Raw genomic sequence first — 19,685 nt, 5'->3', positions numbered from 1 at the left:
TTTTCAAGACAGTTAATAGAACACAGTGCTCATCTTAATGAAATTTAGCATGATATGCTGGTTCATATTTAAAATTATTAAGATTATTCTATAATATGTAATATCTGGGTTTAGGCAATTATGTATGATATATAATTCTGAGTTTAGGGAATTATGAAAGCAAACAGCACATATAAAAAAAATGCAAAAAACAAAAATGCTGGAAGTTGCTGAAGATTTAATAATATCACCCCTAAGATATGACCCCAGTTGGGAACTCTTCTTTTTCTGGGTCAGCCATTAGTAAAAATATATATGCATGATATTTCTATTATAAGTTTTCTCAAGATAGGAATTGGATATGGACAAAGATTACATAATTTTATAACAATTCAAAATTATAAACATCATGAGCCTTTTAAAGATCTGTTACATTTTATATTCCAGTGCTTGTGAAAATACTAGCCTGGTCCACTTAAATTGACATATCAATTATACCAGTGTCTCTTTCAATTGCCTTCTTGGAGAGAAGCATTTTTCACTTCAGGGGGCCAGACAATGCTGTTAGTTAAATTCTAAAAGCACGAAAATCTGAATATCTGAGATGTCAGAAAAATTATTTTCTATGGTATGAACAGTAATATATAGGTTACAAGGTTTCCTGGGGGGAAAGATAAGTTAAATTATTCTCCACATTTTAATTTAAATTTCTCAACTATCGTATAGAACAAATTCTCTCTGGCCACGTTTTAAGAAATTTTCAATCTGTTTCATATCTGTGCAGTTGGAACTAAGGGAAGGGAGCTCAGCTCATCTGAAAATTCAGGAAAATGTTCGGTGGAAGGCTCATTTGGAGTGGTTATTGGGATGAGCCACGCATAGCTCTGCTTGGCACCACTGGTTAACTGCAGAGTAAATGCTTTTCAAATTTCCAGAGAACAAATAACCTAAGCACAGATCTGAACCATGCACATTTTCAGAATTCATCAGTCATCAAGGAAGGATTAATAGTATGTTCTTCCCAATGACAAAAAACCATAAAAATGACTCTTCTCAGGCTCAGGACATTGGAAATGTGCCTGGAGGAAGCCAGTGCCTTATATATTGTGCCCAAGGTGCTCATGTGTGCACACCCACATGGTGCCAATCACAGAAATGCTTCTGAGCACGTTAGCAGCCGTATGAGGAGCTCTTCTGTTGCAGATGCACCATCACATGGAGCCACTTGCTTTGCTTGGGAAATGCGTGGCTCTCCTCAGAACCTGATCCAGTTCCAGCCCCATAACCAACCAGGGGTGTCTGCATGAGACAGAAACCCCACAACTACCATTAACTGAATCTTATTTGCATGAGAATGCTGGTAACCAAACCTGCCAATGCCTCTGTTAACTTTGTAAACCTCTCGGTCCTCTCACATCATGGTGTGTCCACCTGGGTATCTGAGAAAGAGCAGTTATTTAGCCCACTGTGCCAGCAAGCCGCTTGAGCAGCATCACCTCCCTGCTCCATTCCTCTGAAGGCTCAGCCCCCTGAGAGCCTGCGTATCAACTTTTGGGGCCAGTCGGAGGGGACCCTGAGGTTGAGCCTATTCCTAAAGCCCAAAGAGGCTTTAAAGGGAAATGTTTGGGGCTCTCACTGCCCTCTCTACCACCTGTGACCCTGCATGAATGGTGGGTTCTTTCACCTCTCAAAGAATTAGTTTGTACAGATAAAGGCTAGAAAAGCATCTGTTTGGGGGCTATTTTCTTGTATCTTCTTGTATCCATTCTTTCCCTTTGGCTCAGGCCCTCAAAAACCACAGGGCCCAGCATTCTTTGGCTCTCAGTGAGGGTTTACAGGCCTCATTACCTTCACTGGGCTTCCCATCAACAAATGGTTTCCAGAGTTACTCATAACAATCTCAGCTCTTCTAGGGTTCAGGGTATTGAGATGAACCTTTAATTGCTTCTCTAAGTGTAACCAAAGTAGCTTTCCTTAATTTGCCACATGGCTGACTCTATTTCTGAAGCCATGTGGAGCATGGAGGAGGTTCCTTGGCTCTTCAGCGGCCTCTGCAATGGAGGGCCTCAGAGATACACTGAGGGCAGGGATATACTCGAGTTCAAAACTAATGGTCAGTGGCTGAAGGTGGGATACACATTAATACATCAGCCAATGAGACCTGCTCTGACCGTCATCCTTGTTCTCAACAAATCAGTAGCAGTTCAGCTGCAGTGTCCTGATTTAGAGCTCTCTGGAGCTCAGTTAGAATTCAGGAAAGTGCAGTTTAAGCAATCAAAGATTTGGTCGAACTGACATACTGTAGTTCATCCTCGATGGATCTTAGAAGTCTCCAAAAAAGCCTTAGTTTGAGAAGTGAGCTGCATATGAACCCAATTACAGCTAGAAAATATGGAGAGGCCAAACTGAAGGGACATGAATTCACATCCTAAATCTGCTAAGACAGTTGGGGTCTGCTGAAACATTCACTACCCACCAATTTTCTTTGTTAAGTTCAAGGGAATTTGCAAATGAAAGAAAAATTTCAATTGATAGTATTAAAAATGGGAGGGACAATATCTTAAGGAAAGAATTTTAACTTTCTAGTCTGATATTTACTTTTCACTGGAGTGAAATAGATACCAGTAACAGAGAAGAAAATCCCCAGGCAGTAGCTCATTTTCTTTGAGAAGGAACTTTTCTTTAGTTAATGTGGTTTCTCTGGTTTTCATGAATTTAAGAACTCTAGTTAAATAAGACAGGATTTGGAAATAGGAAAACACCCATCTTCGAAGCTGCAAAAGCTGGATTCTGACTTACCAACATTTTTGCAATTAAAAAAATCTTTTAAAAAAGTTTACTAACTTCCATGGGATGATCAGCTATAAGCTCATGAAAGGGTTTTTTGACACACCAAAGTTTACCAGCAAATTGGTTAAAAAGATTTCATAATAGAAACTAAATGTAAAACAGATTTCCTTTCTATTTGTAATTCCATCAATAATCCAAGGAAACAAAATATTAAGTTATTTATAATAGATAAAACAGATCAAGCAAATGAGAATTACAAAACTGATCTGTTTCTATACTACTGGAATCTCAGAATGAGTCAGAAATACAAATTGAAATCTGATGACTGACAGCACCCCTTGAATGATTAAAAAAAAAAAGGTGTAGTCCAAGTGGGATGGCATCTACAGCCTCCGCTTTAGATTATCTGTGGATGTAGGCAACAAAAGCTGCATTTATGTTGTCAGTATTCTCTTCGCCCTCCTTTAATTTCTCAAATGACCTAATTATACATGTTCTCAATATGCCTCAGGGGGAAAAGAATTGCTGATACTGTCAAGAAGCAAAATGCTGAATATGTCTTGGTGCTGCTCATATATGGCCCGATTATGGACATCATTAAAATTACACCTTGACATTCTTCTCAAACACGGCATTAAACACTTCCTAATGTTGCACAGTGAGAAGTAAAGCACTTCCCATCATTTAAAAAGAAAAATATCTCACTTCTCCCAGCAGGCTTGACATTGGTGCTTACCGTTTTGCCATCTATGATGTCTTACTTTGTGTATATGCTATTAACAGGCACTTACTGTCTACTTAACATTTTCTAAATACTTACAGATGCTGTCTTAGTTTCCCAAGGCTGCTGTAACAAATTAGCACAAACTTGGTAACTAAAAACAATAGAAATTTATTCTCTCTCAGTTCTGGAGGCCAGAAGTTCAACATCTGGCAGGGCCATGCTCCCGCTGACAGCTCTAAAAGAGAATACACTCCTTGTCTCTTCCAGCTTCTGGCCCCAGCTTCCCTGGGCTTGTGGCCACATTGCTCCAATCTGCCTCTGTGGTCACATTGTCTCTCTCACTTCTGTGTTACTATCCTGTGTGTATCTCTTACAAGGATACTTATTATGATTGGATTTAGGGGCCAGCCAGATAATCCAAGAGATCTCCTCTTTGCAAAAGCCCTAAGTTAATTATGTCTGTTGCAAAAACCATTTTTCCAAATAAGATCACATTCACAGATTCTGGGGATTAGAATGTGAATACCTTATTTGGGGGCCACCATTCGATCCACTACAGATGCCAATTTAAAAATGCCAATGGTTTGCAGCCTCTAGTCAGGTTTCCTAAATCTGTGATTTAAATATAAATTACACAGCTGAGTGTTTTTCCCTAAAAGACCTCAAATAAACATCAAATCTCTTTTATATGACCTCTTGCCTCAGTAGGTCCCATGGGTAAATGTATTAATTCGCTCTTATACAATTGATTTTCTCACTGGTAAAACTCATAGTGAATGTATTGATTCTTCTAGGTATTCTGATGCCATTGAAAGGTCAGAAAAGCTCCTAAATTTCTCTTTCCCCCTCCAAATTCTTATGAGTTATCCATGGTGGTAACAGACAAAAAAGGGAAAGATCTCATAAGCACAGGTTCACTCACTGTCCCCTCAAATGTCTGAGCCCCTACTTGGTCCCTGCATTACTGTAGGTATTAGAGATAGGCTAGAGCTGGCTTCATGGGCATGCAACCTGTGCAGACGCATGGGCCCCATGATTAGAAAGGGCCTACCCTTTGTTTAATGCTCTGTTCTCACCATCTTGAAATTGTTACGAATTTTCTTGATGGGGGCCTTGCATTTTCCTTTTGCCTCGGGCATGCCTCGGGCATGTTCTGTAGCCCCTCCTGAATGGAGCAGTGAGCGATGCAGGGAAGGCCCCTGCTCTCACAAACTTGCCAGGGTACCTGATGATGCAAAGCCAGCACCAATGCTCCATATAGAAAACATGGTGTTAAGCCTTCTGGGTGCCAAATCTAAGATTAGCTGGCAGAGAATGTGATATCACATCTGGATAAATTCTAATAGTTCGTGCACTGATTCAGAGTTTCTTATCCCGTCTTCTGCCAGAGCTTTCTACTGCTTGTTCATGTCAAACATCAGCAGCTCCCAAGAAACCACTAGAATGTGCTAATTTGCTATTAAAATTTTTTTCTGGCTATCATAGACTCTCTAATACAGACATTAATTTCAGCATTTAGTTGGGTGAGCACCCTGAGATCACTGCAACAAAAGCCATATTTTGATAGCAAAATATATTCCAAATCCAATCTTGGACATGTCTTTCATCAGAGAACAATAATTGTGAGATGTTTATCCTCTGGGAAAAGGCTTTTCATTTAGACCTGTTCCTAAATAATTATTTCCTCAATGTTTTCATCATGGTGGCCTGCCAGATTACATGAATGAGATCTGGCTCCTTGAATCTGTGTGGCTTTCAATCAATCTAATATGGAATATCAGTACACAAAACCCCATTTTTAAAGACCATGTTACTTCTGAAGGGAATAAATTCAGAACTGAAGTGATTGGTGGAAATTTAACGCACTTCAATTACGGATTTGTACCCAAAAGTACAAGTTGTTGTTTTTAGTTCCACTTCCAGATTAGTCACTAGATATATAGCCACTTTTAGCAGTATTGTGCCATTACCAGTGACTTTAATTACTATTTGATAATCTTATCTGCTTACACCAGTATTAATTAAATCCATTTCTGGGGAACAAAAACATGAGGGAGTTGTCCCAACATGTTGATTGGAAAAAGAAATCATAATCTTTACCACAGCTAATTGCCTCAGAACCTTCTTTCCAAAAGATAGGAGGAATTGACCATACCATTGATTCTAAAAAAAAGAACTATTTTCCCTATCTGTTTAAGTGCCTCCTGTTGAATTCAGCTGACTGCCCAGTGGAAACAATCTCTTTATCCCTTCACGATGTGGTAATTGCCTGGCGTCCTAATGCATCTTCAGATTCCAGTTTGTACTGCAAACCAATGAGCAAAGTTCTACAGGAACTCCATGAAACAAAGCCTCTCTCCTGATGCCAAGGATTCACGATCAAGGGGCCTCCCACAGTGAATCAAGTGTGCCTTTACCCTTACTCCCATGAACCTGTCTTTCAGCACGATCCACGACAGCAGGAAGACAAAGGCTTTGTTACAACAGAACAGAGCAGAGACATCCGTGGCTGTCAGCTTCTTTAAAGCGAGCAAATACAGATAATTAGTCAAAGTCCATAGAATAGAAAAGGGAGCAGTTCTTTTAAGAAAGAGCTTCAACGTCAGACCATCTTCACCAAAAATCCGACTGCATTCCCTAAGGAAGAAAAAGAGGGTAACAGTCAGGTACTAATCAGGACACATCTTGCATTGCCCAACTTTTGACAGCCATTTTCAGATAAGAGCACCAACCCTCCAGACCTATCCTGTGTCTATGGGGCCTACTGAAGTCAGTTCTTCCATGTGCAGGCCACAGTGAGTACCAAGGATTCCGTGGCACTGAGCCCACATCTTCTCTGGCTCAGAGCTAGGCCCTCTTCTACCTAGGCGATGGGGGGACAGCCATTCTGCTATTGCTGAACATTCTCAGAGAAGCCTGGAGAAATATAGAAATGAGTAGTTGCTGGAATCACTAGCTACTAAGAGAGACAGAAGATTCTTTCCCAGTGGGTGAATGCGGAGGCTCAAGATGGCAGCTTCACACCAAACTAAGATGCTTGCAGCCTCTCACATTATGCAAAACCACACACAGCTTGGGACTTTATTATTCCTAAGACACTATGGCTCTTTCTAATGTATCTGCCCAATTGACTAAATTCTTTTCCCTCTAGCATTTTTAAGAGAAAAATGAAAAAAAAAAAAAAAAAAGAAGAAAGCTGCTGTGGTAACTCCAAAATGGTAAAATAAATAAATAAAATAACACTCAAGTTTTATTTATATACCAAGACTTGGCTGTTGTGGAGGAATTGTCTGCACTTGTGTAAAAATAGTCACTTCAGTTAAATCTTTGTTTGTTTGATTTCTGACTAAACTGATTATTTGGCCCAAGAGGCCATTTTAATCAAAATGTTCAAGCTAGTGATACAGACAAGCCATAACGGAAGTGATAGAATAGCAGTGCTTATCTGACTATGGACTGAAAACAGGCTTGCTGCTGGGAGAACGTAGCCTTATTTTCTCACTCAGATGCTCATGTATATCCAAGCATTTACCGGGCAGCTATCATGTGCCAGGCACTGTATTTTCAATAGTAGCATAAATAATCTTGTTCAAAGCAGCAAGTTACTGATGTCCGCATGCCTGTAATGAAATCTGCCCACAGATATGAGCACTGGTTTCTCTCCAGCTTTTTCTGAAAAGAAATAATTGTACCTCAAAGTATTACAAACCAAAGTAATCTCCAGCCCGTGTTTGCCTCACATGTATGAAGAGCCTTGCCCAACAGGAGGACCACACGGGGGTGAGGGAGGGATAAAGTAGTGAGGCTCTGAGCACAGGGGCTCGGCCTTCAGTACCAAAGCTCCTAGTAAATGTTGCTCCCATGCAGCTGAGAATGCCAAGAATTGTTGGTCAGCGAATCCAACAATTCGCTGACCAACAATTCTTGGTCAGCGAATTGTTGGCTAAAAATGCAGGCTAAAAATGCAGACTGCACACACAGAAACCTGTATAGTGGTTTTACTTTTATGTGGGAGACAACTACAAAGGAAGGGTTTTCAGAGCATGAAAAATGTGATTTCCCAAAGGTAAATTTTAAGTTGAAGGAGACTTCAACGAAGTTCAATGAAGGGACTAAATACCTAAAAGCAAAGGCTTTCACAAACAGAAATCACATTTGCTCACACACACACACACACACACACACGGAAAATGAACAGCCTCTTTCAGGTCGTGCAGCCATGGAGATCATCTGAATCACAGCCACACATAGACAAAGCAGCAGTTTTCAGAGAATATCCTGGACACAAGTTTTGCTTACAAAGGAGTTTGCTCTGGGGCCTAATCTGCAAGGGAGAGGAGTTGAGAGTCATGGGTTTATTTTGAAATCTACAACTAAACTAAATGCCTTTTGAAATTCACAATTATGAAGAACCACAACAAACCTGTTTCTGGATAAAGGACTTCTTTTCTTATCACTGGCCCTAGCCAGGGATGGTTCCTCCTTCCCAGAACCCACTGTCATGCTGGATTGAGTGCTCGCAAGGAAAGATTGTGTGCACGGGAACCTTCTGACTGTGGGGAAGACACGCAGAGGCAAACCGACAGGGAGGGCCCCCATGCAGAGGGCTGCTGCCTGGCAGAGCATGTTCTTATTGCCTCGCTCATCCTGTGCCCAGGTATGGGCTTCCTCCTTGTTCCCCTTGTTTTCCCTTCTCTCGCTGCCAACTTTCTCCCCATTGGTCACTGCTCTGGCAGCACTTGAAAACGCTCTCCATTCAAATGCCAGGTCACCTGTGTAGAACCTTATGCTACTTAAGTAGTAAGTGCTAAGAAATGTGAAAATTCAAAGAAGAATGAATTTCTAAAGAGAAGCACTTGTAACAAAGGGTCTCTCTTTGGGATGATACCAGAATTTCTACACAAGAGGCATTGACAGGTGGCAAAACTTGGAATGAAGCTTAGAAGTTGGGGTGATGCCAATAATTATGTTCATCATTGTTACAGCAGCTACTAGTCAGGGAGCCCTTTCTGTATGTCAGTTGGCATTTAAGCACATTTCATGGGTGCCTGACAGACAAAGGTATCTTTGGCCCTAGTTCCATGCTTTCCCAAGATTTGTCTCCTTTTGAAAACACTCTTGTTAAAACTAGAGTATGTAATTTTTTCTTCTTACATTTTAAATTCAACTGAGGCAATTGAATTCTCTTGACAGCATATAAATGGAATGACTGAAATATCAAAAACTAGTTCCAAATGGACAACCTTACCATCCAGATTTGATACTTTATTGAAAATTCTTTTGATGTTAATGATAAGGAAAAACTGGAAATGCTTTCATACCATTCAAGAGAAAAGGAGAGAATCATCAGTGAGTCTGGTGCTATGGGACAAATTCTGTTTACAGTCTTATACACTGTTTCCCCTTTTCCTGCCATGAGAGCTTTGGGAGGTGCCTTCTGATTGTTAGTGAGTCTACAGGGGAAAAAGATCAAGGACCTTAGAATTTTCTGGCAATGTTTACCTCTCATATGGAGCAGGCCATTGGAGAATATCCCCTTCAAAGATGCTGTTTTCTGCTTGACAATGAAAACTCTCTGATTTGGCTTCAGAAATGGTCAACTTCACTCCACCCACACTAACAGGTGGAGGTGTCTTGGCAAACCACAGATTTCTCTAAATTCAGTTAGTTCAACATGAGAGATGTGGTGAAGATGAAGCTCATTCCCAAAACAATTCTGTCAGCAGCAGCCTGTTATTGTAAATGTTATCTTAAACAAAATCGACTTGCCCATGTGTTGAGGTGTTCTTAGGTACTACTTCCCATATTAAGCTTTTACTGTTTTCATCAGTATGTGTTGCCCAAACCATAGGAGTATATGAGTAGAACACACACACTGTGATTAGGCAAATGTATTTTCAAATGGGAAGATTTTAGTCTAATAATTATATCCCCTATAATTGTTTATTAAATAATGTTATTGAAAAAGAGCTTATGCTCCAAGATCATGCCTATTTTGATGGGAATCAAATAGAAAGTAGCATTAGCAATCACAAACAGGTATCAGGCTTTTTTTCTTTCCTCCAAACCAGAAAGCATTTATTATGTTTATTTTGTTTCTTTAATTATAATTGAATTTTCATGGACACACATGGAAAATCAGTTCACAGTGTGACTTGTATATTTTCAGGCGCTTCCAAGCTGGTAAAGTTGAAGATACACCCTTAACAGTGTGTTAAGTTTTTAAGAACAGTCTTATAATGCACCAATTATAACAGTCATCCCTTCTTTTCATTAGGTTCCAGAACAAGAAAGAAAGGTTACGTGGGCTCCTGTAAGACAAATTTACTGTTGTTCTGCTGAGAAGCAATGAGGTGGTGCGAACCGCTGCTCTCCTCCTGCCGTCCACTGAGGTCCTGACCACTGTTCCCTCTCAGTGATCAGAGTGCCTGGAAGTTATTCCTTAGGTCTGGGCTTTTCCTTTTAGAGAAGCTGTCTCTTAGCAAAGAAACTTTGACCCAAATACTGCTTTTGCCTCCTGTCAGTGCTGGATGACACTGCCCTGCCAACTTCCTGAGCTGTCCACGTGGGGCTGTGGAAGACAGGGTCAGCACGGAGCGACCCCCAGAGCCATAGCACCACTAAGGTCATGGCTGGCAAGCCACAGATGAGGGTCCCATATGCTCTTAGTCCTCAAATACTGTCATCTTTTAAGCCAATCCAGGGCCAAATTCCCACTGCATGAAACCAAGTCATTTCATCTGCTGAGGCACCACAGCATCCAGAGTACTGGGCAAATATTTTTGTAACAATTGATCTTATTAGTACAGTTTTTTTTAAGGTGAGGTGGGGCACTTGAGACACTGGAGTGTTTTTTTTAAATATAACTTTTAGACATGAATAGATCTGGATTTAAGTCTGGGTTGCATATATTTAAGTGTGTGACCTTGGACAAGTCATTTAACCTTCCTGAATCTGTTTCCTTTCATGTTAAAAAAGAGATAATAACACCACCCTAAAAGATGGATGTCACCAATGATGATTAAATAAGATATATGAAAGCACCAGCACAGTGCTGGCATGCTGTAGGTACTCAACTATGTTTCAGTCAGGGCTGAGTCTGTTTCCAAGTGCTCACGTGTTCATTACCAACCTTAGATCCTGCCTCTCCTCACTTTCCAAGCCAACTCAGCCCAGCTCCCAAAAAAGATTTGCAAAATATTCCAAAAATTATGCCTATTTGCATGAAATTATTTTAAAACATCTCCTACTGGCCATTTAACATGAAACTTACCTGAATTTTTTCATTGGAGATTGCTTTTCTTGAGCAGTTGCCAGATGACCAGAATAATAGACTGGGAAAAACATAATGTTCCAGTTTGTTGAAAACCAAGTCATGAAAAACGGACAGTAGAAGTTCTTATAAGTAATTTTTACAATCTGTGTGGTTCCCACCCAAGACGACGACACTGACAAGATGATCAAGAGTCCCCAGACAGCCTTCAGAAGCACAGAGGTGCAGGACCGGCAGCACGCCCGCATTCTGTGCTCTTGGCCACTGTTCTCAGGATGAGCCTGAGCTCCATTGTCCCCTGAAAACAGGAAAGGAAAGCAGATGTGTAGAAATCAGGGTGTAAAACAGCAATGGAAGAGGCAGACCGTAGAATCACAGTGTTTTTCTTTTCTACTGTCATTAAAAGAGAGAGATGACGATGCTCATGAACCGGATGGCTGCTGCCCTGTTCTCCAGTGAACCCTACTCACTTCCTTGTGTACGTGCATCACACATCTCAGCTCCAAAGGCTTTGGCCTTGGCCACAGGACCTGCTTTGTGTGATCAAATGTGAGCAGACATGAGGTATGCTACTTCCAGCAGAAGCTTCAAGAGGCTCCGCAAGGTCCCACCAGTTCTCTCGCTCTTCCTCTCTGTCACTAGAATAGAAAATCCCAGGTAAGAGCTATTCTTTCAGTCTATGCGGGAGAATGAGCAGAACCCAGCCAAAATAGCACTGTGACTGCTAACATGAAAACTGAACAAGAAATAAGTATTTGTTTTATTTGTTTTCATATTCCACTGAGCTTTTTTTTTTTAAATTGCAGCAAAGATGACTATTAAATTGAAAAACAATGTGTCCCACGAACAGGGCAAGTCCTGACTACACAAAGTCACTTCCCACCTGAGAACAAATTACTATTTAATATGTTTCTGGCCTTGTATTTTTACATTTACCTAGAAAATTTGTTAGCATTTTTTTCCACACTATAATAGTCAAAGCTCTCTGAGAGTGACAATCCCGAAGGCCTTCTCCTCTGAGAGAGAAAAGAAGTTCAGCACGTTGAATTTGTGTACCTGCCAGAAGGTTGAATGAGAGCAGAGGTCACTTTGAGTCTCATGCTGAGATTCCAGGTCATAGAATCCTGGGGGAGGGGAGAAAGAACTGTCTGCGAGACTCTCTTAGATCTCCAGGCACCTTCCTTAAGCACAAAGCTTCTCCTGGGGGTTAAGAAAGTGGTGCATCCCGCAGATTACAGGTGGAAGCATATGAGTTTCTCACTCTATCTCTCCAGAACCTGCTGGGTCTCCTGCTAAAAGTGTTTCTACCACTTAATGAGCCAGGCATGACTGCCCCACTGGGGTAAAAACTTTCACCTAGCTAAGGCTTTCTATTTGGGGAGAGGGGTAGCCAGCCTTGAAAGCGAATTCTTCTTTGGAGAGTGTAAACCAGTAAGGATGAACACAGTAATTTCTGTGTGACTTCCATGTCTGATAAATATTACTGAATTCTTGAAGCCTTGGCCTCCAGATGAAAATTGGTATTCTTTTATTCCTTTATTCAACAAAATCCTAGAGAACTACGAGGAGCTAGCTGGCCAGTTGGATGGCAGGGATTCAATGATGAAAGAGCTTGAGCTCATGGCTTAGTGGAAAGCCAGAAAACACATTCAATACAGTGTGTAAAGGCCAACTATGGCAGACACAGGCCATATGGCGGCAGAGAAGCACTTGTTAAAGGGTGAGATGGGAAATTATCAGGAGAAACTTCCATGGTGCAGGGATGTTTAGATGAGTCTGGAAGTAGGGTTAGCCTGCCCCTGTGACTGTATACAGACAATACCTGATCTTCATGACAGTTTTGCATATTCCCTCTATGACCATTTAGCTTATGTAAAGAGTGGAGAGAAAAAACAATAAAGTGAATAAGATGATAGAATAAGAGACTTTTGCATTGGGAAGGGAATACAAACCTACCCAATTAAGTAGATAGTAACATTCCCATTTCCCAGGTAAAAATACTGAGATTTGTGTTAAAGGTTATCTAAGGTTGAACCCAAGTCAGTATGACTCCAGGGTCCAAATTTTTATCTAAATACTCGTCCTGTCTATGTTTCAGGCTTGAGCTCTCCATTTAAGCACTGGAAGTTTCAGAAGTGGTTTGGAGAAAAAGTTCTGTTTCCTGACAGGAATGGCAATCTTGTATGAGGCTCACAAGAGGTGATACTTAAGAGAAAGGTATACCATACTTCACTTCAGATTAGATCATTCTCAGGGGCTATCTCATAAGGGAGGAATAATTCTACAAAGACTCTTAAGTATCACTTTGAGGTAATACCTGCCTTCGTCATCACCTTCTTTGAAGACTGCTTCTGTACCACCATCTTATATTGGACTGCACTTTTGATGACACCTATAATCACTTAAATCCATCCAAAGCATTGACCTATGCTTGTGCTAACTAGATTTAATTGTTGCCAACCTTTAGATTTTACCATCTACAGATGCCATGGAAAGATTGGGTTCCCAAAACTTTCATTTACCTGACCATTTTTAGCATGATTTTCTATAGTCATGCTTAGATTTATAGTGCTGTATATATCATTAAAACTGATTTTATTTATTATGAGCCATCCATTTCTATGCATCTTGATGGGGTCAAATAAATTGATGGTAGAGGCCCCTGGAATTTGGAAACACAAGTGTAATTCCTAGCCCTGCCATTGTATGGCCCTGAGTACATGTTTAATTTCAGGCTTATCTTTATTTGTCAAATAGTAATAATATCTATCTCATGGGATTTGTTTTGAGGGTTATTACCATAACATTCATGAAAGCATGGTAAGATGCTCTTCAGATAATTCTCCTTTTCTCTTTTCTCTTAGGTGCCCTGGAATCTCCCCAAGTGCCTTCTGAATGATTACTGAAAGAGTATATTATGTCCCATATGATCTTTAATGGTATAGCCTTTGAAATTTGTAGTCTGTAAAATAAATAGGGCAAGTCTTTATTAACCAGCATATTTAATTAAGTGGAACATACTGTTCTGCAAATAACTGAGATAATAGGAATATTACTGCAATATATTAAAGCCAATTAAAACCTTCTGAAGATTTAAGATGTCCTTTCTCTTTTTCTTCTTTTAGAATTTTAGCCTTGGGGTCCACAGTTGCTGAGATACCATTTAAAAATATTGTCACTTTTTGAAACATATCTTTCTCATAAAAAAACCTCTTCTCAAATTAGCAGGGCCCTTAAAGAGGTTTTAATATCTCCTCTATACTTTTGTTTACCCCCATCCCTACTTAAGTCCACTGAACTGTCATTTCTCTTTTGGTTTTGTTTCAAAGCCAGTTTTCTCAAAGTTCTGGAGGTTTTTTTCTCCTTTTTTATTTTTTGCTATCCATTTATTTTGGATGGAGTATTTTGGTTTTTGCTGTTGTTATACTTTTTAAAGATGCAAGGGATTTTAAAATGTGCTGGCTAAGCTGAAGGATACGAAGAAATTGAAAAGAGGGGAAAGAGGTGGAGAGGAAGTTATCCTGAATAAGGAAAGGAGCTAACATCCCAAAGGTAGAAAACATACAGGTCAAAGGGGGAGTTCCGATGATGGCAACTGGCAAACAAAGAACAGAGACATTTTTAGGCAAAGAGGAAAGCGGGGTTTAGCATACATTTCGGGAAGGTGGGAGTGTGGTCATATGATGAGAGGGAGTGAGCATGGACTCAGGGCTTGACCGCATTCTGTGGCGAAGGCAGTAAGACATCCACTACCAAAAAATGTCAGTAATGGGCAGTAGCCTAGTGGCCCACGCTGCATTTTTTAATGATAAATTTGCTGGCAAACCATAGATTTAATCATGAGATTTACCTAGTGATTCCAGTCACCGAACTAACCCAGGAGTTGGGGAGTGGACAGGTGGATGGGAGGAAAGGCTAAAGGTCTTGACTGATCAGTAAATGCTGATCAGGAAGGCAAGTGAAGTGTCCTGAGGGAGGTGTAAATTTGGGGAAACTAGAGGGGCTCCAAGGACTGGCAGCCCCGGTGAGGACAAGAGCAGATTGTGACTTTACTGGTGTTTTTATTCTTTTCAGAACGGGCACAGTGTCCTGTTACCCCAGGGTGGAGGTAAAGATGCTGTCATTTGATACTCTGCAGATGAAAAACTGGTTATATTATATACTTCATTAAAAGTCATCATTTAACCATTTGTTAAGCTTCTCAGTGATAGGTCTTAGTAACCAGTTTCTCTGCTACACCTACACCACTAATAGATTGTATGTATGCTTTCCTTCTTCCTTCCCCTCCTACTCGATAAACCTTCCCCACACCCCCTCGAAGTCCATGTAATATCTCTGCATTCTGTGCCCATGGTGAGACCTTTCTGACTGTTCAGGTTACCTAGATGATCTGTTGTTTAAGAGGAGGTCGCCAGCATACCTGATCTGTTCTGCCTCTCTGTTCTATGTCCACAAATGCCAGAGGATCCTCGGCTCTGTAGTTCAAGAATTGGAGCAGAAGAATCTTCAGTGACAGATAGAGGGGACAATTGTCTACTAATGCCACTGTGTGAACTGGGGCAGTTGGCCCCTGGTTTACATCGGGTAACTGATGATCTGGAGGTACCTGGAAGAAAAGAGTTCACACTGGATTGAGAACTGCCTGGAGGAAAAACTGGACACAGATTTTCAAATTCTTTGGCAGCACAATATATTGCAGGAGCAATCACAGTCTTGATGCAACAGTCATTGAGCTCATTTCTAATTTTATAAAAGGGGTTCCTAAAAAGAAGGGTCTATGTTGACAATTTCTGTGCCCCCAAGATAAAGGTTCTTTTTTGATAAGTCCATCAATTAGAAATAAACATTAGATGGTTTGGTTTGATACACCTGTTCTGAATTAGAACTGCTAACACAGTCACATAGTTTGCCTCAAGAAAACAGAAGTGTTAAGTTGTACTTCCTTCCTGCCTTTTCTCCCTAAGCCTGAGTGTTGAATGCCTAACTGGTAAAACTATCAACAGTGTCTCCTATCTAGTCCACTATACATTTTTCCTTCAGACTTAAATTCAACTAAATCAACTTCTTGTGTTTCCTCAATCACTTCTAGACTCTATTCATTGCTATAGACAAAAACAGATCTGCCCAGGCTAAGCCCTCTCCTATCCTGATTAATCTTCCATGAGTCCTCAGCCCAGGGCCAGCTTCCTGAGTCAGCAACCAGTGGGGTCACACAGGACACCACTCAGGACATCACCCCCCCACCCCCCGCCCCCACCACACACGCCCAGGTGTGGACATTCTATAGTTGCTACCAGGAAGTTCTTAATACTTCCACATTTTCATTTATTTTTGTAAGTGATGTATGATGGAATAATGGCACACACACGGGGACTTGGAGCCTCAGTTCATGCATGCTGTCTCTCTGCCTCCTGAGGTGGATCTTCAGCCACCACTCCCCTGTCCCTGCCTAGCAACCATACACTGGTGTGGGGAGCACTGGGGTCTCAGGGTGGGGCCTCCAGTGTCTGTGAGGGCCTGCACTCCCCAGCAACTGTCCCCTTGTCCAAGGAAGCAAACATTCAATAGCAAAAACAAAACAAACACCATGGCACACGTAGAGAGAGAGATCTCATGTACCTTTCATTCCAACTTCTTCTAATGTTAACATGTTACATACTTTCGATGCCTTTGTCAAAATTAAGAGCTTAAAACTGTCAATTACTATTACCATGCTCCAAACTTCACTTGGATTTCACTAGTTTTATCACTAATGACCTTTCTCTACTCCAGGATGCCACTCAGGACACCACATTACATTTAGTCGTCATCTCTCCACAGCCGCCTCTAGTCTGTGACAGTTTTTTCATCTTCCCTTATTTTTCAAACTATGACCTTGACAATTCTGAGAAATGCTATTGAAGCATTTTGTAGAATGTCCCTGGGATTCGGGTTTGTCAGCTGTTTTTTTCTCATGGTTATTTTGAGGTTATGCATTTTGGGGAAGAACATCACAGAGGTGAAGTGCTCTTATCACATGATATCAGTTGTTCTGTGCTACCTATGTGACTTACTACCGATGATGTTAACCTTGATCACCTGCCAGGGTAGCATTTGTCTGATTTCTCCACTATGTTTCTCCCTTTTCCATCCTCTGTTCTTTAGAAGCAAGTCACTAAGTCCAGCCCACACTCTGGGATGTGGAATGGGGAAGTGGCAAGCTTTACCTTCTGAAGGGAGATTTTCTACATATATTATTTGGAAATTTTATAAAAGGAAGATTTGTCTCTTTTCCTACCATTATTTTTTATGCAATTACTCATTTATATGGATATGGATTTATTTTATATTTGGGGTATGATCAAACCTGGATTGTTTACTCTTTTGCTCAAATTCTTCCATTTTTGCTATTGGGGTTTTTTTCAGACTGGCTCCTGGGTTCCTTTGACATACCCCCATTCATTTGTTTTTTGAGCTCTTCCTTACTTTCTGGAACTATGAGATGCTCTGGGTTCATATTTTCTTTTCCATGCCCCACTTTTAGAATCAGTCATTTCTCCAGGGATTCCAATTTCCTTTAAATGGAGAATGATATTTAGAAACCAAGATCTGGCTGTATGCTCCTTGTTAATGGGGTATCCCTGATTGTAGGTCTTCTCAGTAGTTGGAGCTAGGAAATATGTGTGTATGTTAACCCATGTACATAAAAACATCCATAATTATTTCTGTATTTATTTACCCTACACTTTTTAAATGATCTCTAAGAACCAGGTAAAATGCTCTATACACAGTGCAACCTCAAACATTACCTGTTGAATTTGATAAGGATCAACTGGGATGATTAGATGTACAGTATCAGAATCAACTGATGGACATCAACACCAAGGTTGGTATACTGCCCTGGCCACCCTCTGGAGCATTTGTGTGTGTTCTTCCTGGTAAGTTACGAGTTTTGTTTATTCTCAGGGACACAAGGTGAAGAACAGAGACTATTCTCTCTGGGTCATGGAGGCTACGTCTTGGTGAGGTGCTTCTGAGATGGTAGAAAGGAGATAGAAACAGTCAAATGAAAAGCAAAATCCTGCAATGGCAATGACATCTTGGCTTAAGTTGGCTTTGAGTACATGTCATGGACTATGTAAGTAATCACTTGAAGCATTAAATCAGAACCTGACCAAGAGGTAGGGATGCCCCAAAAAAGAAAGCTTGAGTTCCTGAGCCATCGTCTGCAACAGGAACCTAGCAGGACAGCTGAGTAACTTAAACACAACCAGGACAGTTCAGGCCTCTCCACCTAGGACGAAAGGGTATTCTGCTTTCTTTTCCTTCTTTTTGTTTTTCTCTCAATCTTGGGAAAAATAAGTAGAGGTACATACAAATGGAGTTAGCTGTACCATTTATTATTAAGTATCCCAAGTTGGCTTAAAATGTGTTATTTACTCTTTAATTTAAAAAATTAAGAATGTAAAGTTACTCAAAAAGTCAATAGAACATTACAAACTGATTACTATGCTTAAATTAATGCTATGTTAATATTGTTATTATAAAAGTGTCAAAATGCATAGGTTCTTATTTTACTTATCCAAAATGTTCACTCTACCTTTCACAACTGAGTTTCCAAATACTTCGAATTCAATGAACAGACGCTGTGTAAAATTTAGTGCTTTCTCATTTACTCATGTTCTTCAAGAGGTGCTGACACTGAAGTACTTCAAGTCATTTTTAATTTATCTTGTAAGTATCTTTTACAATTTATTTTTATAAGAGCTTTGCCTTTTCATCTTTTCTTGAGTGAAATCGCATTTCATCTTGTGATCATTCAGCAATTACAGGAGGAAAGGAGGAAATCCAAAAATTGGTTGGGTAGCAAGTGGAGTCAGCGTTGAGCTAAAGTACTGGCAATACTTACTAAAAAATTGGTAAACATGTGCAGCTAGCAAGTGTTGGATTTGTAAGGCAAACTACTAATTCTCTTGCTTCCTCACGTCACTGAGGTGTTATATCTTGGCTTCTGTATCTTCTGGTACTTAGACAATATAGCTCAATGGCCATTTTCTGCTGCCAGCTGCTTCCCACAGTTTGGTTTGTGGGAGAGACCCAAGAGTAGTGTGAACCACTGGAGACACTGAAATTATTGTCCTTGAAAGGCAAACTCTAAACTTCAGAGCCAGGCCCATAGGCATGCTCAGGGCTTGGGCCATGAAACAGTCATCTCCAATCTTGAAAATGATTGCTATATGGTCTCATAACATTCAATTAAAATAAAGACAGCTCTGACAAATATAAATAGTCAGAACGTTGCCCAGGATGTAGCCAAGGATCATGAATAAATCATATCTGCTTCCTATTTTCTATGAGTGCAGTGAGTGCTGAGCATTGTGAATTCAGCTAGTGAGCAGGGGTTCAGATTTTAATAGGTATTGAGAGTAAACTGTATTAAAAGTGATGGATTGGACATCTCTCATTAGTCACACCAGACAGTCACCCCTCTCCCTTGTGAAAACAGCTGCTCACCTGAGCCATAGCAGTAGGGCCATCTAGTGCCATTTTTCATATTTTTCCAGGCAGAAGAATATTATTTCTTCATCTATACTGGTTAGGCTCTGCATGATCCCAAGATGAGCTTAACTCAACAAGTAGTTATTAAGAACTTATTCTAGGGCAGGAATTTTATCAGGAACAAGAGTTAGACAAATGAAGAATACATGCTCCATGCCTGCCTGGAGCATTCAACATAGTATTAGAGTCAAACATGTAGCCAATTAACCATGATTTAATGTGCACTGGAGAGCAAGCCGAAAAGGAATGGATGATTCATTCAGCCTGGAGCAGAAAGGCTCTATGGGAGGTTAATCAAAGTGGGCTTTGAAGGATGAGCAGGACTTTGGCAGACAGAGTTTTAGGCTGATGAATAGGCAGTAGAGTCAGAGTAAACCATAG

The 19,685-nt window shown here is 40.5% G+C and overlaps 1 protein-coding gene across 1 annotated transcript in view; it reads right to left on the bottom strand.

The window, feature by feature from the left end:
• The window catches only part of SLC35F4 (solute carrier family 35 member F4), a 199,862-nt gene that overhangs the window by 8,039 nt on the left and 172,138 nt on the right, over positions 1-19,685 (bottom strand). The window contains exons 2-4 of the mRNA XM_017650841.3: positions 15,187-15,372; positions 10,767-11,064; positions 5,911-6,130 (exon numbers count right to left, since the gene is read on the bottom strand). Of these exons, the coding sequence (XP_017506330.1) occupies positions 5,911-6,130; positions 10,767-11,064; positions 15,187-15,372 (704 nt within the window). The remainder of the gene's footprint in view (positions 1-5,910; positions 6,131-10,766; positions 11,065-15,186; positions 15,373-19,685) is intronic.

This window comes from Manis javanica, chromosome 8, assembly GCF_040802235.1.
Source record: "Manis javanica isolate MJ-LG chromosome 8, MJ_LKY, whole genome shotgun sequence".
NCBI lineage: Eukaryota > Metazoa > Chordata > Mammalia > Pholidota > Manidae > Manis > Manis javanica.
Note: the sequence above shows the minus strand (reverse complement) of the source record. Positions and strands in the feature narration are given on the sequence as shown.